Source organism: Rhinatrema bivittatum, chromosome 17 (assembly GCF_901001135.1).
Source record: "Rhinatrema bivittatum chromosome 17, aRhiBiv1.1, whole genome shotgun sequence".
NCBI lineage: Eukaryota > Metazoa > Chordata > Amphibia > Gymnophiona > Rhinatrematidae > Rhinatrema > Rhinatrema bivittatum.
The window spans coordinates 51,415,947-51,440,379 of NC_042631.1; the positions used below are offsets into that span (position 1 = coordinate 51,415,947).

The following is a 24,433-nucleotide window of genomic DNA, read 5'->3' on the forward strand; positions in this document are numbered from 1 at the left end:
GACTCCACAAAAACCTCCCGAACTGGGTGCGAGAATTCTAGCACGTAGCCGTCTCTGATCACCTCCAGAACTCAGCGGTCTGAGGTAATCCTTTCACATTCCGTGTAAAAGTTGGATAATCTGCCTCTGACAGCTTCGACGACGGAATGGGTGCTCGTGGCTTCATTGGGAGGATTTACTGGTTCCTGCGCCGAGGTGTCCAGAGTCTCTACCGGAGCGACGACCCCCGCGAAAGGACTGTTGACGTCCCGGAGCTTGCTTAAGAGCAGAAGGTGTGGAATATCTGCTGGTTCGAAAACGGCAGTACTCCCGAAAGCGAGACCGGGGGGGGGGGGGGGGGAGGAAACCTTTTTAGAAGATCTCCTAACTTCTGGCAACTTATTGCCCTTAGACTCCCCGAGCAGTTTAACCAACTGATCGAGTTCCTCTCCGAAAAGTAGCTTGCCCTTAAAGGGGCGATATAACAAAGCTGGGACTTGGAGGACAAGTCTGCTGCCCAATTTCAAAGCTGGGGAGTCAACGCGCCGCTACCATGGACACCATACTCCGTGCAGAGGTCTGCACCAGATCATAAAGCGCATCTGCCACATACGCGATGCCCGCTTCCAATCGAGTGGAACGCAGGGCATCACCACCAGCGGTCCCAGAACAGGCAGCAGAATCTTGTACCCAGCAGAGTCACGCCCTCTGCATAAGGCTAGCGCAAACTGCCACTCGCAGGCTCAACGCGCCCATTTCAAAGATTTCAAAACTTCAACTGGATCTCCAGCTTGCAGTCCTGCATGTCCTTCAAAGCGGCCGCCCCAGCTACCGGAATCGTGGTCTTCTTTGTGACCACAGACACTGCCGCGTCCACCTTTGGGATCTTCAGGAGGTCCAAAACATCTGTCGACAGAGGATATAGTTTTGCCATAGCTCTGCCCACCTTCGGTCCTGGATCTGGAGCACCCCACTCGCGGGTAACCCTCTACCTTCTTAGGTAGAGGGAAGGACGTTGTGGGGCCCTGGATCCCATCAAGGACTGGATTGACCTCTTCGTTGTCGGAGTCTTCTTGGGAAACCTTCAGGCCCAGAATATCCAATACCTGGGGGATAAGTGGTCGCAGCTCATCCCGCTTAAACAGATGCACCACACTGGGATCGTCCCCTCTGTAGGCTGGACGTTGTCATCACCATTCGGTTCATCTGGATCCACATCTCCCATATCCGGAATCGGGTCCGGCTCCGCTAGATCCTGATGCAGCCCCTGCCCCCGAAGCCGGATCCTGTGGCCCTCTGGCTTCTTCAAGCGGACGAGGGCACTCTCCCGGACGCTGCTGTGGCTCTATGCTCCGACCCAGCTTTGCAGTCAGTTCCGACCGGTCCCCCGGCTGCCCGTCTTTTAAACGCTGTATGCTTACTTGCCAAAAAGGCTTGATGCATCAGCAAAATGAATTCAGGGGAAAACCCCTCTGGGTCCCCCTCCCCCTCCGGGGAATCGTGTGTTGCTGAATCACCAGCCCCATGAGTGAGATAGTCCCCCACTGGGGCTAAAATGGGGGGAGAAACCTCTTCATTCAATCCGCGGCGTGAGGCCTCCCCGCGGGAGGGAGCAGCCGACTCAGACGAGCCTTCCATCTCCCAGGAATGTGCCTAATACAGGGAGGCCGGATTAAGTAAGTGCCCGCGTGCCCCACACACAAGGGAGGCTGCCGGCCTGGATCGCAGGCACAAAAGCAAGGCCGTGCCACCTCGCGGTCCGCGATGAGGAGAGAATCCTAGCCCGAGAAAAATCGCTCGCTGCAAGTGACGCGGGAAAAAAATTGCACTCCGGTCCCCACTGAAACAGCTGAGCTGCTAAGCGCAGCAAGACGTGCTGAAAACAGAGCCGCCGAGAAAAACACTCACCTCCTCCCTCTAGACGCACCCCAGAGCCCTGGGAGCTGAGGAAATTCACAGCCAGGCTCCCTGAACGGCTGCCGAAAAGCAGGGGCCCCCCCCCCGCACTGACTCCTCACCTCAGCTGAGGAAAACCGGCAAGAACTGTTCTTTTTTTTTTTTTAATTAACTTTATGGAGCCAATCTTCCCCTTCTGCAGGGGTTAAGGAAGCAGCTGAGGCAGCTTCGGAGGTGAGAAGCCAGGAGCCCCTGGCCTTCATCCCCCACCGAGCTGGAACGGGCGAGACCCAGACAGGGGTGTCTAACCCCCTGGACGTCCAGCTTCGACTGGGGATGGCCCACGAAGGTGCCTATCACCTCAGGAAGCGACCGTAGGAAAAAAAAAATCTATCTAATCTGAAAAAATTCAAAGTAAAAAACACTAAGACTGCAGGTGTATCTCTACCAGTCTGCTGGAGTCGGAGAAATACTGAGGGACTCCAGGTGGCACTATAGTATATATGGCAGTGCCCAAAGTTTTGCTCTCTGACTCCATCTGCTGGTAGGGATACACAACCCACTTCTCTGGACTGATCTGGGTATGTTCAGGAATGCCTGATTCAAGAATATTGTTCAGCAGAAGTGGATTCGGAATAAACGGAATGATCCATAATCTAGTGAGCAGGCAAGTTATTAACAAGGAATAGCTGGATAACTTGTGACGAATATTCACAAAGCTGGATAACTTTGGCCATTCTGCTGAATATAGACTGCTAAATTTATCTGGGAAAAAGGTTGCATGTTGAATACAGCTGGTTAAGTTACAAAAAAACCCAAAAAAACCCCATTCTGGACTAATAGGTCTGATCCAGCAACCCCCCACACCCCCAAAATAAAAAAAAAGTCATAGCATTCAATTTCCCCCTACCAACCCCTAAAAAAGTGTCATGGGCCATCGGATTCCTGGATCCCACCCTCCCATTCTCGCAAGCCCCAAGGACGTGCCAGGAGGTCGTAGAGCATCTGACTGCACTCCCAGAGGCCCTCTACGTTTATCTGCCAAGTAATGTGGTTAGACTTTATTGCGCGCCAGCGCATGCTTGCATTTTGGGAGGCCTGGGAGCTTTGCAAGGCTGGAGGTAGGATTTGCAGTGTGGGAGATAGTGGGAAAAGGGGTAGGAGGGGGCCCAGGGGCAACTTATTTTCTTCAAATTTAATCTGCCAGACAAAAAGGCTGAGAGAGGTCTGCAGATACTGCAGTTGCACTGAATAGTAAGAAGTAATTGCAGGCAGCCACAATTCCAAGAAGTGACCAGGAAAATAAAAAGGTGGTCTCAAATTTAAACAAAGATTTAAAAAATCTCAGAAGGCAGAAATGCAAACAATGTGGAGGAGAAAGAAGACATTTTGGGAACACTGCCGTTACAATGCTTTGGATGATGTTAGCAAGAGCTAGGAGTAGACTGGAGCCTTTGGAAATTGTTGTCATTCTGGATTATTCTCTTCCAGCCATGATCATTACTGAAGGGAAGGAGAGCTCTGTTTACGGTGTAATGTATGGGGGATATGCAGTCCTTACCCGGTCCAGGAAGCACTGCAGGAACCATTTGGTGGTGTAAATCCCTGTGGACATCTGCTCCTTATCCTGAAGGGGCAAAAAGAGAATCACAGTTTAGTATAAGGAACTCAAAATAAATTCTTATCCCTTGCAAAGATTTTTCTAGTTTTATTTTAGTTTTGCACACTTGACCAACGTTGGCTCAAGGTAAGTTACAATAGGGATGCATAATCTACATAAACACAAGAGTTAACATAGTGGTTCCACTTCACAAGAGGGGGAGCAGAGAGGAGAAACTACATCGGTGGTGGGAAAATTATTGGGGATTCTGCTGAAAGAAAGGATTATGAGTTATCCCAGGACAAGCAGGATGCTAGTCCTCACATATGGGTGACATAATTGATGGAGCCCTATTGCGGAAAACTTTCTGTCAAAGTTTCTAGAAACTTTTGACTGGCCCTGTGAGGCCATTGAGCATGCCTAGCATGCCATGATATTCTCTGCCACAGGGGTCTCTCTTCAGTCTTCGTTTTTCTGCGCTGCTGTAGGCATCGCGGAGCAGGAGTCTTTGTGAGTATCCTTACAGTTTTTTGTCTAAAAATCAGATTTCAAATTCATTTTCTCCCACATCGGGATCTCTCAGGTTTCCACCGGCTGGTGAGTAAATCTTTGTCTCGTTTTTACTCTTTGAGTAAAATTTTTTCCTCTCACATTTCTTCTCATTTCATCGAAGGCTGTCGACGTTAAAATGGCAACGGGATTTTAAAAATGTCCCATCTGTAATCGGACAATGCCATCTCCCTCCACATCGACTAAATCGTCTCCGGCCGGAGTCTCAAAACGCATAATTTTGAAAAAACGTCATCCGGAAGGGTCGGGAGACTATCCATCGCCAACGTCATCGATAGCATCGATGAAGTCAGCAACCGAACACCGTTCGGAGCACCGCCATCGGCACCGACACCCATCGATACCAGAGGCGCTTCTCTCCCCGGAGGAATAGACTGTGAAACGGCCTAGAATCCAGGAAACACCGGTACCTCCGTCGCCGAGGCCTTCATCCCATGGAGATGCACCAGTTGTCGAACCTCCACAAGGCTCTGTGGAAGGAACATCAACACCTCCACCGCGTACAGCTGCTCTGCCTGCACCAGCTGTTACGCAGGAATTGTCAGATTTCATCTGTCAAGCGGTGCTCCAGGCCTTAAAGGATCAACAGATGTCGATTCCGGTGCCTGCACAGATGCCAGTTCCCGAACCGATGCCAATGGTTCCACCGAAGCTGGTGCCTCCGCCGATGCAGACAACCCCGCCGATGCTGGCACCACAGCCTAAGCCCATACCGAGGCGACCATCGATACTGATGTCGATTCCATCGCCGATGCCTGACCTGATGCCATTGATGCCGATGTCACCTGGGGCTCCAGGACACCCTGAAGTTGCACTGTACCAACTTCTCATAAAGAAATTTGATGAAATCGTCGGTGCCATTCCATCCAAGCCACGAGAAGACATTCCTGGACGCATATCTATAGATGATCTGTAGCCAGGTCCTTCTGGACTTCCTCGTCCACTAAGATCTTCTCCAATGTCTCCACATCACGAAGATCCATATGATACATGGGTTGACGGGCATACAGACACTTCCTCTGAAGGATTTATGTCAGATCCTTCCCCTCCAGAACAAAGGAAAAAATCTCCACCGGAGGATTTATCCTTCTCAAAATTTGTTCAGGATATGGCAGACACCATACCCTTCACCCTGGTAACTGAGGAAGATGCTAGACAGCAAACATTGGAGGTCCTCCAATTTGTGGATCCTCCAAAACAAGTATTAGCCATACCTGTCCATGAAGTCCTCATAGACTCTGGGAGCACCCATGCTCAGTACCTGCAATCAATAAAAGAGTAGACACTACTTATTTGGTACAGTCTGTTCCCGGCTACCAAAAAGCACAACTTCCAACCAATCAGTGGTTGTGGAATCCGCACAAAAGAAATCAAAAAGGATAAGGTTGCATTCCTCCACTCCTCCAGGCAAGGATCATAGATTCTATGATCCTTGCCTGGAGGAAAATTTATCAATTCCTGGGTAGGAAAATTTATCAAGGAGCCATGTTAAATACAAGAATTTCATCATATCAGTTATACATGACTCAATATCAGAGGAATCTGTGGAAACAAATGCAAGAATTTTCAACTTCATTACCACAGCAATATCAGGAAGCAGCCCAAACAATCATTCACAAAGGACTTGAAGCTGGCAAGCACGAAGTCTGAACCGCTTAGGATGGTTTTGAAACAGCCTCCAGGGTAGTGGACTCTGGTATAAGTGCAAGATGTTGGGCATGGCTTAAAGCCTCAGACCTCAGGACTGAGGTCCAGGAAAAGTTAGTTGACTTACCATGTATTGGTGACAACCTTTTTGGTTCTAAAGTGCAAGATGCTGTAGCACAATTAAAAGAACACACAGAAACCCTGCGCCAAGTATCGTTAGTTCCACAGGATTCTGCTACCCAGTCATCTCGCCGGCCTCCAAGAAAAGAATCTAGATGACCCTTCTATCGACAGAGGCGGTATTACCCTCCAGCATCAAGGGGCAGATCCTTCTAGGCTGCAGCAAAGAGCTCAGCCCAGACAACCTAGGGCGGCTAGGCCTCAACCTCTGCCGCAGACGGGACCGGCTGCAGGCTTTTGAGGCTTTTTCCAGAGACCAAAGCCATCTCTTCAATCCTCAACCAGATCTTCCAGTAGGAGGCTGAGTATCCTCCTTCTACAACCATTGGTTACAAATAACAACAGACCAATGGGTACTTGCAATAATATCTCGAGATTACCAACTCAATTTCCTCTCAACTCCAAGAGATTCTCCTCAGAGACCTCGTCCTCTTAAGCGAAAATCACATAATTCAATTACAAGTAGAATTATCCACCCTTCTGAGAGCCAGAGCTGTAGAGCCGGTGCCCCGGACTCAGCAGGGCAGAGGATTCTATTCCCGCTATTTCCTCATGCCAAAGAAAACCGGAGGCCTACGTCCCATACTAGACCTCAGAAATCTCAACAAATTTCTGAAGAAAGAAAAGTTCAGGATGGTCTCTCTAGGCACCATGCTTCCACTTCTTCAAACAGGAGATTGGCTTTGTTCTCTGGATCTTCAAGACGCTTACGCTCACATACCAATATTCCCTCCTCATCGCAAGTATCTGCACTTCATGGTGGGTCATCAACATTTCCAGTACAGAGTACTACCATTCGGACTTGCCTCTGCTCCCAGAGTATTCACCAAATGTCTGGCAGTAATAGCAGCACACTTGCACATGGAAAGTGTCCATGTCTTTCCCTATTTAGATGACTGGCTCATCAGAAGTCAATCTCAACAAGGAGCTCTAGATTCTCTCAGTCGAACCATTACTCTATTTCATTCCTTGGGCTTTCTCATCAATTATCAAAAGTCCCATCTCATTCCGTCTCACCTGCTTCAATTAATCGGAGCAGAATTGAACACCATACTTTAAAAAGCTTTTCTACCCGGGGATTGGGCAGACACACTTTCCCTACTGGCAAACTTGCTTCACTCAAAGAAACAAGCAACAGCTCATCGGTTTTTGACCTTACTAGGCCGCATGGCCTCCACAGTTCATGTCACCCCTATGGCAAGACTAGCCATGAGGGTAACTCAATGGACTTTAAGATCACAATGGATCCAAGCCATTCAACCACTGTCTTCTCCAATTCAAGTAACCCACCAGCTACGTTCATTTCTACTTTGGTGGGCGAACAAGGACAATTTGCGCAAGGGCCTACCCTTCCAGCAACTAGTCCCACAGATAACTTTAACTACAGATGCATCCACCTTAGGTTGGGGAGCTCACAGACAATCTCCAAACCCAGGGTACTTGGACAAACTCGAAGCAACGTTTCAAATCAATTTCCTGGAACTTCGAGCTATACATTATGCGCTGCATGCATTCAAGGACTGCCTTTCACACAGGACTGTTCTGATCCAAACGGACAATACAGTAGCCATGTGGTACATCAACAAACAGGGAGGAACAGGCTTGTATCTCCTTTGTCAAGAAGCCGCACAGATTTGGGATTGGGCCCTGACACACTCCATGTTTCTCCGGGCCACTTATCTGGCAGGCATTCACAACGTAGTGGCGGATCGACTCAGTCGTCAATTCCAACCGCAAGAATGGCCCCTGGATCCCTTAGTAGCGACCAGGATATTTCAACATTGGGGACAACCAACAATAGACCTCTTTGCATCACACCTGAATCACAAAGTGGACAAGTTCTGCGCCTTGCACAGACAGAAACACCAGCCAACCAAGGACACCTTTGCTCGCTCGCCCTTGGAACTCAGGCCTTCTATACGCGTATCCTCCGATACCGCTCATAACCAAAACTCTAGTGAAACTACAACAGGACAAGGGGTCCATGATACTCATAGTCCCGTATTGGCCTCCACAAGTATGGTTTCCCACACGTCTAGACCTCTCGATCAGAGAACCAATTCGCCTGGGTGTAGCTCCCACTCTCATAACTCAGGATCAGAGTCGGTTGTGCCATCCCAACCTTCAATCCCTATTCTTGACAGCATGGATGTTGAAAGCTTGATTTTACAACCATTCAGTCTTTCAACCAATGTATCTCAAGTGCTTATAGCTTCACGTAAACCTTCAACACGAAAGAACTATTCGTCGAAATGGAAAAAGTTTACTTTGTGGTGCACGCAAAAGAACATTGATCCTTTCTCCTGCCCCACAACTTCTCTCTTAGACTATTTATGCCATCTCTCAGACTATTTATGCCATCTCTCAGACCATCTTTCCAGACTTCATTGGTCAGAGTACACCTAAGTGCAATCTCAGCTTACCATAACAAGCTGGGAGATACACCAATATCCATATATCCTCTTATCAGTAGATTTATGAGAGGTTTAATTCACCTTAAACCACCAATTCGACCACCAGTCACAGAATGGGACCTGAATTTGGTCTTAACAAGACTCATGGGTTCTCCATTTGAATCCATGAATTCCTGTGATCTTAAATTTCTTACATGGAAAACTATCTTCCTTATAGCCATCACATCGGCTAGAAGGGTTAGTGAGTTGCAAGCACTTGTCACGTACTCACCTTATACAAAATTTCTACATGACAGAGTGGTTCTCCGAACACATCCAAAATTCCTCCCTAAAGTAGTTACGGAATTCCACTTGAACCAATCCATAGTTTTGCCCACATTCTTTCCAAGGCCTCATTCTCACCAAGGGGAACGGGCCTTGCATACCTTGGACTGTAAACATGTGCTAGCATTCTACTTAAACCGTACTGCAGTCCACAGGAAATCCACTCAACTTTTTGTATCTTATGATCCAAACAAACTGGGAAAAGCAGTGGGTAAACATACTATATCCAATTGGCTAGCAGATTGCATACAGTTTTGCTATGAAAAAGCAGGCCTTCCTCTCCAAGGGCGAGTAAAGGCGCATTCAGTAAGAGCAATGTCAACCTCAGTAGCACACTATCGTTCAGTGCCAATTCTTGACATATGTAAAGCAGCAACATGGAGTTCTCTTCATATCTTTGCAGCTCATTACTGTTTGGACAAACAAGGATGACAAGATTCAGCATATGGACAATCTGTCTTAAAGAACTTGTTTCCAGTTTAATCCCAACTCCTTCTACATCCAATCTGCTATGATTTTCGGCTGCCTCATTTTCAACAACAATACTTCACTGTTGCTTCACTACCAAGTGACTCAGCCTCTAGCTTGCTAATCACCCATATGTGAGGACTAGCATCCTGCTTGTCCTGGGATAAAACAAAATTGCTTATCTTGTAATAGGTGTTATCCCAGGACAAGCAGGATGTAGTCCTCACGAAACCCACCTGCCACCCCGCGGAGTTGGGTCTGATACGTTTTATTATTTTATTTTTTTGCTAAAGCTTATTGCTACATACGAGACTGAAGAGAGACCCCTGTGGCAGAGAATATCATGGCATGCTGGGCATGCTCAGTGGCCTCACAGGGCCAGTCAAAAGTTTCTAGAAACTTTGACAGAAAGTTTTCCACAATAGGGCTCCATCAATGATGTCACCCATATGTGAGGACTACATCCTGCTGTCCTGGGATAACACCTATTACAAGGTAAGCAATTTTGCTCTATCTACAATTCAGTAAAAGTTGCTGTCCTTTCAGACAAATCTGATTGACTTTTTTGATTGGGTGACCAGAGAATTCGATCAAGCAACAGTGCTTAATATTTTATTTATTTATTTTTAATTTTTATATACCGAGGTTCTTATAGAGACTATAAATCACTCCGGTTTACATATAACGATAAACTGCCCAACAGAGATAAGGGGGCTTTACATAGAACAGTGGTACATATGGAACATTATAACTGGATGACAATTTAACATAATGATAATAAATAATATAGAATAGTTTTACTTGTAATTAATAAAATTATGTAATATAAACTGTATAATTTAAATATTTAACTTGGATATAGTGACATATTAACCATGCCAAATATAAATAATAAGATAAAATGAATTTTGAACTTAGAAATTGTAGTCCAGTTGCAGAGGAAAATATAAATAAGATTAATTTTTAGAACTCAAAGATTGTTGTCCAGTTGCAGAGACCTGAAGGTAGGACTTGGTATGGTTTATTATTAATATGGTATGGTTTATTATTAATATGATTTATTTGTATTTCAGCCAAGCTTTGGTTACGGTTCCACATCGGAGACTTGTGACTAAAATGAGATGCTTGGGAGTGAGCGCCATAGTGGTGGAGTAGATTACTGTTGCGTCCAGTCTTCGACGGCTTTGCCACGCCTACCTCTCTCTACTTGCCACTCCTCCCGCTCACCTTGGACTGATGGCTGCTGCGGCGTCTGCTTGCCAACCTCTCCGGCGTCCCCGGACCAGCTTTGGTGCTGCCTCCCACCATTCTCCTTCAAGGTACCTCTAGGGCGCACGCGTGCTCGCCGCCCTCATCTTTATTTCCACGTTGGCACGAACCTCAGGGGTGTCCCTCTGTTCTGACGTCATGACTGCAGGGTACATCTGCCTACTACATTTGCTAGCTCGTTGAGTTAGCAACGGAATTCGTACGGATGGGATTCGCTCTCCGTTCCTAAGCTACTCTGCCACTCCAGCCCTCACTGGAACTCTTACTACCCTTTGGGGTCACTAACAGGGTACCCGCTCCTCGGGGGCCTCTCTGCTTCTTTCAGGTGCTATCAGGAAACCGGGTCTCGCTCCTCGAGGGCCCATGTTCCCTGTGTTGCTGCCTGCAACCTCTACCTTCTACTTGGAAGAACTAACTACAGTCACCATCAGTGAGTTCAGAAAACATCTCTCTCTACAGTACTGCTTCGCTGGAATCAGATACTCACTCCTCGAGGGCCTGCCCTCTGCTCCAGTGCCAGACCTCTCGTCTAGTGGAATCTCTGCTACTGCTAGTGAGTACAACGCTACTGAGTCTCTCTGCTCTAAGGGATCAGGTACTCGCTCCTCGAGGGCCTGCTCTCCCTGTCTCGGAGCTCTCCTATTCTACTTGGGACTCTGAATGCTAATTCTGTTGTGTGCTCAGAACTCTCAGTCTCTTTCCACTTCAGCACTGCCAACAGAGGATCCGCTGTTCCAGCATTCTGTGAGAGACGCACCCAGCTGGGCTCTACAACCACTATTCACTACTGCCACCTCTGGTGGTTCCATATACTGTTTAATAAAAGATTCAAATCTGTGTTTGTCTGGAGTTTAGCCTGATACTGTGGTCCCTCACGGGACTGCCCCCCGTGGGCGTGGTCAGCTGCCACAGTGTCCAAGGATCCACCCAAACACCAATAACCATAACAATTACAAACTGGCTGGCAGACAGGAGACAGTGTGTAATGGTAAATGAAACCTACTATCAAGAGACAATGGTGTTGTGGAGTGCCACGTGATGTGGTGAGTAGAGAGGTTGTGTTGCATAGGAGCTCTAGGCGCCACCCTTGCTGTATCCCTCTGCATCCTCTTAAACCTCTTTTTCTGATCAAACTCTGATGATTCAGAACTCTAAGGAATTTCTGCATAAATTTGCATATTGTACAGAAGGGGAGATGTCTACCCGTGTTCAAAAGGAGGAGACGGAAAAGCCGAAGCTGTTGGATGGCAAGATGGCTGACGGACAGATAATCTGGGCCCATCGCTTCTGGATGACACAACCATAACCGTGCTAACACTGGCGGTGGTAAGCGCTTTAGAACAGAAATTAGAAACAATAAACCAAAACATAACTGATTTGAAGAGGTCAATGCTGGAAATAGGGCCTTGGAAAAACAAGTATCCTAGCAAGGACGGAAAATAGATGATCTTGAAAATAGATTGCGCCAGAAGAATTTGCATATAGGGGGGGGGGGGTGCCAGATTCTTTAGGGGATAAGTTACTGGTGGAGACTTTACAGAATTGGCTTCCGCAAGTGCTACAGATCCAAACTAGCTGGTAAGCTGCAAATTGAGAGTGCCTATCGTGTAGGCCCCAAATTGCAGGTAAATATACGCCTGAGAGTGGTGCTGGCTAGATTCTTAAACTATGTGCATAAGTAATTTGTATTTTTTTATTTTATTTTTTATTGCATTTTAACACATTTAACAAGAAGTCTCTTGCATAAGCAAAAATGAGGTTTACAGTAACATTAACAAAAATATATACCGTATTTTCCGGCGTACAAGACTACTGGGCGTATAAGACAACCCCCCCTTTTTTATACATATTTTTAAGAAAAAAAATAATTTTACACTCAAACAGGAGCAACCCTATCTATGAAAAGGCAGCACTACAAATACCATATATCAGGCCCTAAAAACCAATACACCTCTTATTAGGAAAACAGAACTAGCAAGCAGCTATAGATCCCCACACAGAAATAATTGTAAAACTATACTAATAAGCAGAATAAATGTTTCAAAACAGCTATGAACAGAATAACATCCAACAATTTAAAAACTCATAATTATTTAAAATTGTCCAAATATAAATAAAATATTTCAAAACAGCAGACACATCATATAACACCCAATAATTAAAATGGCAGTCAATCAAGAAAAGTAAACTTTAAAAGCTGCCTTTACTTACCCTCTCCAGAAACTCTCCTACTCCTTTCCCTTGCAAGCAAAGAGCACTCACCAGAAGCAGCAGTGGCTGCTGAAGCTCTGTCCTCACAGTCTTCTTCCTTAGGGCCCACAACCAGTCTCTGCCTCACACAGATCAGTAACTTCCCTAACTAGTATCTCTTCCTCACACACACAGCAGTCACCTCCCTGACCAGTCTGTCTCTCTCTCACATACACACACCAGTCACCTCCCTGACCAGTCTCAGTCTCTCACACACACACACCAGTCACCTCCCTGACCAGTCTCTCTCAATCACACACATGTTCTGCCACTTACAGACAAGCTCACATATACTCTGTCACCTACAACCACTCACAAACATACTGCCACTCATGCACCCATTCTACCACACACACACAAACTCGCACTCATGCACCCAGGCACCCATTCTACCACACACACACAAGCTCTCACTCATTCACGCAGGCACCCATTCTACCACACACACACAAGCTCTCACTCATGCACCCAGGCACCCATTCTACCACACACACAAGCTCTCACTCATGCACCCAGGCACCCATTCTACCACATACATACAAGCTCACATGAAGCCTCTTCTCATAGTTTGGCCCAATAAACCTGGCCTCTGCTCCTCAGCCACCTCTGGCCTGACCTCCAGTGGCATGCAAATTCTCCCAGCCGCCTCCCACGGTGCGCAGGGTCTCTCCTTTCTTCGGTCCCGCCGGCGGCGGCACGCAGGTCTCTCTTCTCTTCGGCCCTGCCGGCCTGGCCTCCCGCGGTGGCGTGCAGCGTCTCTCCTTTCTTTGGTCCCGCCGGCGGCGGCACGCAGGTCTCTCTTCTCTTTGGCCCTGCTGGCCTGGCCTCCTGCGGTGGCGCGCAGCGTCTCTCCTTTCTTCGGTCTCGCCGGCAGCGGCACGCAGGTCTCTCTTCTCTTCGGCCCTGCCAGCCTGGCCTCCCACGATGGCGCGCAGCGTCTCTCCTTTCTTCGGTCCCGCCGGCGGCGGCACGCAGGTCTCTCTTCGGCCCTGCCGGCCTGGGCTCCCGCGGTGGCGCGCAGCGTCTCTCCTTTCTTCGGCCCCGCCGGCGGCGGCACACAGGTCTCTCTTCTCTTTGGCCCTGCCGGCCTGACCTCCAGCAGTGACGTGCATCGTCTCTCCTTTCTTCGGTCCTGCCCCTAGGGAGAAGGGAAGCACAAGTGGGGCAGTGGAACACCGGGAGCCGCGACACACTGGTTGAGAACCGCTGCCCTATAAGACGATACCCGGCGTATAAGACGACCCCCGACTTTTAAGAAGATTTTCAGGGGTTAAAAAGTCATCTTATACGCCGGAAAATACGGTACATTCTCTGTGAACCAAGGCAATTATTCACCACCCCAAATGTTTAAAGGAAAAATGGGGGAGACATAGAAATTGAGAGCGAAACACCAAGAAATTACATATTGTAGTCAAGTTTGAAAACACTGGAGCCCCCTGGTCTATCTAAATTGCTGGAAAGTTAGAGTGGTATACCCAAAAGCCCCTTAAGTTGGTCTGGATCAGTAAACAAATAATTCTCGTTATTTTTTACCAAGCACCTACATGGATATTTTAACATAAATACCCCCCCCCCTTAGACAAAAGCTCTTGTCTAAGAGCAAGGAATTTTTTTCTGCGTATCTACGTGTTCCTGGCTAGGTCAGGGTAGAGCCAAACCTTTTGCTCACAGAATGTTGATGAACGTGAACGGAAAGAAAATCTCAATATATTGTCTCTTTCAGATATAAAGGCAAAAGTTATTAGAAGTGTCCCTCTTCTTTTAACCTCTATTTCTTGAGAGTTTTGCAGCAAATCAAAGATATTCATTGATGTTTGCAAAGGGGGAATTTCTTCTTCCATATTTTCTCCACTCTGAATTTGGCCCTTATTTTGTAATGTTTAGTATGCTTTAACAACTACTGGTATACATGCAGAAGGAATTTTCAGAACATGGGTCATATAACTCTTAAAAAGTTCAGCTGGAGAAAGTTGTTTAATTATTGGGAAGTTGAGAACTCTCAAATTCAATGCACGAGTAGCATTTTCAATATTCTCGATTTTTTTGGAAACTTCCCCTTCTGTTTGTATTTGATATTACTGAATTTTCTCAACTTTGTTTAGACGATTATCCAAACTCGTAATTTTGCTCTCTTGAATCATTAAAGTATTAGTATTAATCTTTAATGCATTATTAGTCTCTACCACAGCTTCAGTTAAGGAAGATATTGAAGATTCCAGTCTCACAATTAAATTCCAAAGTGTGTCGAGGGTAATAACAGGCGGTTTAATTATTATGCATTTACCAACCTGGGCCTTGGGATTTAGTCCCAGGTCGTGCTTGATGTTCCGGCTTGAGTCCTCTGGTAACAGCGTACTCACCTCCACAGGGGTCGGAGGAAGAGTTCCAGAAGCCCCCTGAATGGGCATCCCCAATATTCCCTGCAATTCCATGTTCTTTTCCAATAGGAGCTCATACTCCCCCACTGTGCTTCGCAGATCCTCTGGGTTTTTTGCAGTTCCCCGGGTGTCCCCCGGTATTTCTCCTGGCCTCATCAGGCCAGCACCCGGGGGAAACGGCGTTTCCGGCACTCCTCGACCTGGACAGAAGGGCTTCGCTCCGTCCCTCCCGTCAGCGGTCCTCTCAACGGGAGTTACAGGGGTTACGCCAAAACACTCAGGAATGCTCCGTTGCAATGATTCCAACATTAAGGTATAAGGAACACCTTTCAACGTAGCCTCTTAGTGTGAGGCACAATTATCGTCGCTGTAGGAGAACTTAGAAGTAAGAAAATCGTCTCAGGAAACAGGAGCTGAGCGTTCGCGTTGCTCTCAGTGGGCAGCCATTTTCCATAAGTAATTTGTATTAACAGCATGCAAGCAAGAGGAACTCATGTTTAACAATCATAAAATACTCCTCTTTTCTAATGCAGTAGTGCTCAAAAGGAAAGAATTTGCTCCAGTGTGTGCAGATTTATATAAAAGAAAGGTTGGATTTCAGCTGCAATACCCAGCAAAGCTTAGAGTGTGGCATGAGGGGAAAATATCCTTCTATGACTCAGTAGCAGAGACAAAGCGATTTTTACAAGCCGAGCTACTGATACTTTAGCCAGTGAATCAGGAGTTCTACAGTGAAAGACTTGCACCATGGTGGGAGGTTTGGAGTAAAACTACAATCATGTTCTTAGCATTATGGATTTCAGTATTGTTTGGGCCATTCATGACATTAGGGCCTAGCTTTATATAATAGTGTGAATGGCTAACTGCTTTGCGCAGTTTACTTGCTAAACAGCTGGACATGAGAAGAGCAGAACACTACTGTGTGCGATTTTCTGGGTCATGGTTTTTATATTTCTGGGAACTAGTTCAACTTGATGATCCATGAGACTGCTGTAAAATGTTTTACTTTATGATTTGGAGTCACATTTACTACAAGTTGGCAGGGGTGGTGCCTCTATGCATCTTAAGCCCCCTGGTCTTTGCGATGCGCAAATTTTGATAAGTTTTGTAATATTGTTTTCAGTCACTGTTGATGGCCATGCTGTTTGTGGGGTTTTTTGTGGAGGAGTTTATGGGAGGGGTGGGTGGGGGTGCGAATGGGGTGGCTGCTGGGAGTTACACAATTGAAAATAAGTCTGGATGGGTCATGTTTTCTCAGTTTGCTGTAAATACCAACATATTTGGTGTTACACTTTAACTGCACATTATATTGGAGGTATTGAAAGGACCCTGCTTATTAGTAGGGAAATATATTCAGTGGAATCTTTATGATGGGGCCCATTTGAAAAAGACTATTGTTTTAAGCTTATAATGCCTAAATTACAATTGATTATTTGGATTGTTGCTGGGCTAGAGACACTCATTAAAAGGGAAAAAGCTTTTAGCCATCTACACAGGTTTAAATGCTCTATTGCTTTCTCCAAGAAAGACATTTAAACACTACAGAACACATTAAATTAAAAAAGCATGGAGGTGAAGTACCAGCAGCCCCAGGTATGCAATTTAAATTTAAAAAGCCTGCAATAACAACACTTGAAAGTGTCTGGGAAGTTCTGGCTTCCTTAGAGTTTGCTATTTCCTCTATAACTCGAGTTACATCAAATACAACCTAACGTGTATTCGCTATGGAAGGATTGATAACTACACAAGATTTGAAGATTACAGCTTTGGAAACTAAATTTTCTTCTTATGATAAGATTCAGCAAGGATTGGTACATTCTGAGATTATTCATTCAAAAAAATTTGAGAATATAGAGAATGCTTTAAGAAGCTTAAGTCTACGGGTACTTACATTTATATCACCGATGGATTTCTTTAAAAGCTATATCTTGAATAATCTTAAAATTCCATCCAAAGCTATGTCCCTCATAACGAGGGCTTATCTACCTCAAGAGGAACCAGAACCATTGGGAGCTGTTTCTCAAGATCAACATCTTACGGATATTATAGACGTATTGGAACTTTTTCAAGAGACAGAGATTACGCAAAGGGGGACTATGTTGGTTTCTTTTGCCTTTATGAGTGAAAGGAACACTGTCCTAAGGTTTTTTCTATGAAACAGGAACCTAACTTTTCATGGGAAGCAAGTCTGGATTTATCCAGATGTGACAAGAACAACACAAGAACGACGAAAGAAGTTCTTGACCATGAGAGCTGAGGTTCTCTCTCGTGGTGGGCAATATCTATTACGTTATCCTTGTAAATGCTTAGTGAAATATTCAGATGTTAATTATGTATTCTTTGAACCATCTCAGCTTAGGGCTTTCCTGGACTCTCATTCCTAGGATCACTTATGCAGTCTTGGCAGTAAAGATGTAATATTGGCTTGCTCTCAGTTTTCTTTTTATGATTATTCATTGAAAGTTTCTCTCTATTCTTCTTGGTCTCCCCAATTTCCTCTAACATTTGAAGGAATGTCAATTATTGTTTATTTGTTCTTTATGTGGAAATTCTTTAAAATTGTATTGCTGTGATGCTCCTATTACTGGTACAAGATATCTTGTGTTTATTGTAAATTCAATTAAAACAAAATTAAAACAAAATTAAAAAAGCAATAGTTCTCTCAAGTATATTTTGCTTCAGGTCCCACTAAGAGTAAAGGGGTTGCTAGACTGATAAATAAAAATATTTCTTTTAAGATGGAAAAATCTATTATGGACTGAGGAGAGATATATTACTTTGCTTAGGGAACTGTTCTCTCAGAAAATCATACTTGTGTCTGTGTATGTACCCAATCAATATGACCATGAATCTCTCAGTAAACTGATTACAGAAATTGTTCCTTTGGGTAGTGTTCCTATAGTATTAGGAGGAGATTTAAACTGTATTGTAGATCTGAACATGGACAGAACCAGCAGGGAAAGGAAATCCACTGGGTCTCAATAAAGATATACCATTTTTATGCTCCCATCTGGAACTCCATGATTTGTGGAGAGTTTTAAACCCAACTGTCAAGGATTTTATGCACCATGCAAGGGCTCAAGACTGAAGTACTCGTATTGATATCTTAATTTCTGAATCGTTGTTTAGTAATGTGTATGCCTCTAAAATTGAAAGCATGGTTATATCTGATCATAGCCCTGTCTCTTGCATGATTTCAAGTGGCATGGACGATGCTGACCCTTCATTATGGAGCATGCCCCCTTATTTTTTAGTGCAATGTCGGCAAGATTATGAAAGGCATAATGCTTTACATTTATTTTATTTATTTATTTAAGTTTTTTATATACCAACATTCAAGACAGTAGTCCCATCATGCTGGTTCACAAGAAACAGGGGTGTAGTTATAATAAAACTTTACAATTTGAACAATAGTGCAGAAAAGCAGTTACATATAACAGGGAAATCAATAACTTGGAGTGAGAAGGAAAATGGAGATCAGATAATTATATATAAGTATGAATAACATTGTATAAATAACATTGTAAGAGGTGGCTATTAACGCTAATACTAGCAAAGCGAGTTGATTGATGGGAGTTACATAATGTTGGAGTTGGGAAAGGCCTGCGTGAACAGCCACGTCTTGAGTTTTTTCTTGAATGTTGAAATGCTGGGTTCCATTCTGAGATCCGGGGGAATGGAGTTCCATAAAGTTGGACCGGCTGTGGAGAATGCCCGATCTCTAAGCGTGATGTGTCTGGTGGTTTTGGCTGGAGGAACTTGAAGTGATCCTTTGTAAGCATCTCTTGTCGGTCTTGTTGAATGATGTAATCGGAGGGGGATATGGAGATCGATTGGAGCTAATTGATGGATGTTTTTGAAAATGGTGAGAATGGCCTTGTAGATTATTCTGAAGTGGATGGGCAGCCAATGAAGGTCCATCAGGATAGGGGTTATGTGTTCTCTTCTCCTGGTGTTAGTGAGTATACGGGCGGAGGCATTTTGGACCATTTGCAATGGTTTGGTGTGTGATGAAGGGAGACCAAGCATGATGGTGTTACAATAGTCCAGCTTTGCGAAAATGATTGATTGTAGAATCGTTCTAAAGTCATGTGTGTGGAAGAGAGGTCGTATTCTTTTCAGCACTTGGAGCTTATAAAAGCAGTCTCTGGTGGTTTTGTTGATGTTAGCTTTCAGGTTTAGGTGATTGTCAATTAGAACTCCTAGGTCTCTCACTTGTGTAGTATTTGGTACGGTAGGATGAGAGTGTGTGAGGGAGCTGTTTTCTGGTGTGATGAGTAGAAGTTCAGTTTTTGATGAATTTAGAATCAGGTTGAGACTTGTGAGAAGCTGTTTGATATTTTGGAGGCAGGTTTCCCAGTGAGACAGTGTTTTTGCGAGCGACTCTTCGATGGGGATCAGGACCTGGATATCGTCAGCGTAGAGGAAGTGTTTGAGATTGAGGTCAGTGAGAAGTTTACATAAGGGTAACAGATAAATGTTAAACAAGGTAGGAGATAGGGATGAGCCCTGAGGGACTCCTACTGACGCAGGGTGAAGAGATGATTCTTTATTATGAATCTTAACCTTATATCCTCTGTTGCTGAGGAAGGTTCTGAACCATGATAGGGCAGTGCCTGAGATACCTATGGCTGTTAGTTGGTTGATGAGGAGGGAGTGATTGACCGTATCGAATGCAGATGAAAGGTCGAGTAGTATCAGAAGGTAGGCTTGTCCTTTGTCTAAGCCTAGGATGATGTGGTCAGTCATAGAGATGAGGAGGGCTTCCGTGCTTAAGGTTTTACGGAAACCGTATTGTGATGGGAATAGAAGGTTATTATCTTCAATGTAGTTTGAGAGTCGTGAGTTTACCAGTTTTTCCATTATCTTGGCTATGAATGGGAGGTTAGCTATCGGTCTAAAGTTGTTAGAATCGTTTGGGTCGAGATTTGGTTTTTTGAGAAGGGGTTTGAGTGAGGCAAGTTTGAGGTTGTCAGGGTAGAATCCTTGTGTAAGGGAGCAATTTATGATATCTGCCAGGGTTTTGGAGATAGATTCTGGAATTGATAGTAGTAGTTTGGCTGGGATGTGATCCGAAGGGTGAGAGGAAGGTTTCATTTTCCTTAGAATTCCTTGGATCTCAGTGGATGACGTTGTGTCAAGTTCTTCTAACCGAGTGTAGTTGATTGAGGGTTGAGGAGTGGTTAGTGGAGCAGTGGGGTTCGTGGGGAGCTGCGATAGAAGAGTATTGATTTTGTTGCTGAAGAATAGAGCTAATTCTTCCGCTTTCGATTGAGCTTGGTCATGAGCAATCTCTGGTTGGTTTAATTGTGTGAGGTTGGCTACATAGCTGAAGAGGGCTTTGGCATCGAATACAAGGTTGTGTATCTTCGAGGCGTAGTAGTCCCTCTTGGATCTTAAGGTGCTTGATTTGTATTGATGCAGAGATGATTTGTAGATTAAAAGGGTGTTGGTTCCTGGGTTTTTGCACCATTTAGCCTCATTTTGTCTTAGTTGGAGTTTGAGCCTTCTTAGTTCTGAGGAGAACCATGGCTGTCTTTTGGAGGAATTCTGGTGTGGTTTTTTTGTAATAGGAGGGCATAGCTTGTTAGCTATAGTTTCGGTGATTGTATTCCATGATCGAAGTGCTGCGTTTGGATCTGTAAGGTCCAGTTGGTGGAGTAGTGGTGATAGGTGATTGTTAAGGTCTTCTGGGGAGCAAGTTTTCCTGTATTTGAAGGAGGGCGAAGGAATGCAAGCCGGGTTGGTATCTTTTATAGAGAATGAAGTTGTTATGAGGTAGTGATCTGACCACGGGACCTTTGTGCAATTAGGAATAGTTATGGGCTTGATTGCAGCGTTAATGAAGATCAGGTCTAACGTGTGGCCGGCTTTGTGGGTAGGTTTGTTAACTAATTGAGTGAAGCCTAGCGCTGTGAAGGCTGTGAGTAGTGTTTCACAGTTAGGTGATGGGGTAGGGTTATCAACATGCATGTTGAAATCACCTAGAATGATAGCTGGCGAGTCAAAGTTGATGAGGGAGGAGGTTAATTCGACCAGTGGTGAAGCATCTGATTCCAAGAGTCCTGGGGGAGCATATACGAGAAGGATTTGGAGCTTGTCTGAGGTGAAGAAGCCGAATTCAAGTTTTGAATTGGAATTGGATTGATGTAGGGAGAATCTGAGGTCCTTTTTAGTTGCTAAAAGAATACCTCCTCCCTTTTTTTTAAGACGAGGAAGCGAGAAGAAGTCGTAAGCCTCTGTAGGTAGTTGATTAATTATTGCTGTGTCTGATGGTTTTAACCATGTTTCCGTGATCGCACATATCTCCGGTTTCACGTCGATGAGGTAGTCATTTAAGATTACAGACTTTTTCGTTAGAGATTGAGCATTGAAAAGGCTTAAAGAGAAAAGGGTGAGGCCTAGAAGTTGCGTGGAAGGAGTGATCAAAATTGAAGAGAGGGATTTAAGGTTGTGTTGTTGGGCATGTCGGAAAGAAATTCTTTTAGGTGGTGTATTATGTTGAAGAATTGGAATTGTGAAGAATGGGGCCATTTGTAGGGATAATGTTACGAGGTTAGAAGGATTAAGAAAGAGGGGCTATGTGAAAGTTGGAGGCTTGTATGTGCAGGTTTGATGAATGCTAGAGGCTTGCAGGGGATGGTGTATGAGTGCTTGAGGCTTGCAGGTAGGTCATGAAGAGTGCTAGAAGCTTGTAGTTTAGGCTGGCTGGCTGCTGGAAGCTTGCTGGTGAGGATGGATGAGTGTTTGTAGCTTGCATGTGAGGCTGGATGATTGCTGGAAGCTTGCAGGTGAGGCTGCAGGTGAGGCTGCAGGTGAGGCTGCAGGTGAGCATAAAGAAGATCCTACATTGTATTGGGAGGCAGGGAAAGCTGTGATAAGAGGAAACATTATTAGCTACATAATTGGAAAAAAAGAATGCTGAAATCCTGAATTTGGATAAACAAGATAAGATAAAAAAGCAAATGTGGATTCAGATGCCCTTTCTATCCCATGAACAGGACTACTTAATTGCTCAGCAAAAACTAAATAACCTGCTTCATTGTAAGGCTGGGTATTCAATTCACTCTCTTAAGCATAAATTATCCTGATTCAACAATGAGATTGGCCTATATGAGCTGGCCAAAGTAGGATCTCTCCCTGGTTTGGATAATACAACAATCACCGCATTTTAAATAGATTTGGGCATGGAAGTTTTCTTAATCATGTCCTCAAATAATTTTCTTATGTCATCTACAATATGATCTTTCAATGCTTTATAATAGCCAGCATCCAGACCATCAGGTCCCAGCACCTTGAAGTTTTTCAATGTATTTATCACCTGCATGATTTCAATTGTAAATGGGGCATTCAATCGAAGCAAGTCAGAGTCAGATATTCGAGGGAGATGTACATCCTTCATTAACTCCCTTCTGGGAACTGAATTTTCAGGATCAGTTGAATATAATGCAGCATACAAATCTCTAAAGACAACATATTTTTGCAGGAGAAGTAATAATATGCCCCCTATGGTCTTTAATATTTGCGATTATATCTAGAACCCTGTTGTGCCTTAACTACATTAGATAAAATCTTATTAGCCTTGTTACCATAAAGGTAGATTAACATTTATGCAATGGTAATTGCAAATAGACTGAAATATATTTTACCATTGGTCAATAAGGAGCAAGCAGGCTTTGTATATGGTAGGAAATCCAATATCAATATAAAAAAATTATTGCTTGTTTTGGAACACTGCCACAAGGGTAAAGTAAGGGATCACTTATTAATAGGATCTGATGCTTAAAAGGCCTTTGATAGGGTCTCTTGGTCTTTTTTTGAAGGCCACATTGAAAGCAGTGGGCATGACTGGTCATATATACGATTGTATTTGTTCTTTATGCTCTAATCCCACAGCACAAACTCTAGTAATTGGGATTCTGTCCGATAAGTTTAATTTAGCAAGGTGACTAGGCAGGGCAGCCCAATGTCCTACTGATATTTGTGTTAACATTGGAGCCTCTGGTGTTTCATTTGATTAACCATCCTCAAATTACTGGTATCTAACTATATTAGATAAAATTTTTGTTGCTTGTAGACGACATCCGGATGCTCTTATCAAATGCCCAAATCTCATTGCCTGCAGTGTTACACCTATTTGAAGTGTTTGGTTCTTTCTTGGGGGTTGAAACTCAATTTGAATAAATCAGAGGCGTTAGATATGTTAAGGAATCTGAAATTTAGTTGGCCTAATTTTTCGCTTAAGTGGAGGAAACATTCCCTTAAATATTTGGGGATTCATCTACACAATGATCCATCACAGTGGTATCTTATGAATACTAAGCCCATTTTGGAAACCTTCCAAAGTAAATTGTCTGATTGATTGGTTGAATCTCCTACTTTCCTTACAGGGATGTATAGTGTTAATGAAAATGGTGTTGCTAGCCAAACTTTCATATGTTTTGCAAATGCTCCCTGTTCTCCAAGCATGAGATATTAATACCCTCAACAGGGCTTGCTCTCATTTTATTTGGAAAGGGAAAAAAACTAGAATCTCTGAAGCATCTATGTTGATGCTTCCGAAGGAAGATGGAAGCTTAAATTTTAAATATTATAATATGGCGTGCCTTTTGAGGTCCATGGGTGATTGGCTTTTAACTACTCTTTTATATAGACATAGAATAAGAGAAACAGATGTTATCGCCATGTTGCGATCCCGGTCGCGGGTCGCGACCGGGCTCTTACCTCCGCTACCGACCCCGAGCTCCAGCCAACCTCCCTGGCGTCATTCCAGGCCTGTACAGGTCTTTCCCCGCTGCGGCGTCTCCACGAGGGAGATGCAGTCGAGCTCTCCGGCCTGGCCCCGCTCACGAAGTACGCACGCGTGCGCGAAGAGGCAGCTCTTAAAGCTGCAGGTGCAGGAAACCTTGGCCGGCCCCCAGAGTGACGACAGACGCCGGTAGGGTATTTAAACCCTGTCTCTGCTCCAGAGGATCGCCTTGTAACGAGGTTCACTCCCTGTGAGTAGCTAGTTGCTGTTCCGTTCCTGCTTCAACTTGATCCTGCCTTTGTTCCTGCTCCAGCCTTGTTCCAGCTTCAGTTCCTGATCCAGCCTCTGCTCCTGCTCCAGTTCTGGCCTTGCCTCACCCTCGGGATTGACTTCCTGGCTCCTGACTCCGGTTCGTGTGTTGGTGTTCCTTGTTTGCTGCCTGCCCAGTATTTGGATCGTCTTCACGCTGCTGACCCATCGTCCCGGGAGACCCCACCTAAGTCCCAGAGGTCCAGGTCCTCACGGGCTCCTCCCGGTGGGAGGACCTTGGGCTTCCAGGGTGAAGCTCCTGCTTGGTCTCCTGGCTCCATGCCGCCTCCCGGCCTTTCCATCTCTGCGAAGTCCACCTCACGTTCTATCACCTCTCCGCACGGCTGGCCCAAGGGTCCACTAGTCCGGTCATAACAGTTTGCAAGGCCATGGACCCAGC

At 45.0% G+C, this 24,433-nt stretch overlaps 1 protein-coding gene across 2 annotated transcripts in view; it reads right to left on the reverse strand.

Annotated features, from left to right (window-relative positions):
- The window catches only part of LOC115079276 (USP6 N-terminal-like protein), a 459,663-nt gene that overhangs the window by 26,002 nt on the left and 409,228 nt on the right, over window positions 1–24,433 (reverse strand). For both annotated transcript variants that reach the window (XM_029582658.1, XM_029582659.1), the window contains one exon: window positions 3,437–3,502. In XM_029582658.1, the coding sequence (XP_029438518.1) occupies window positions 3,437–3,502 (66 nt within the window). The remainder of the gene's footprint in view (window positions 1–3,436; window positions 3,503–24,433) is intronic.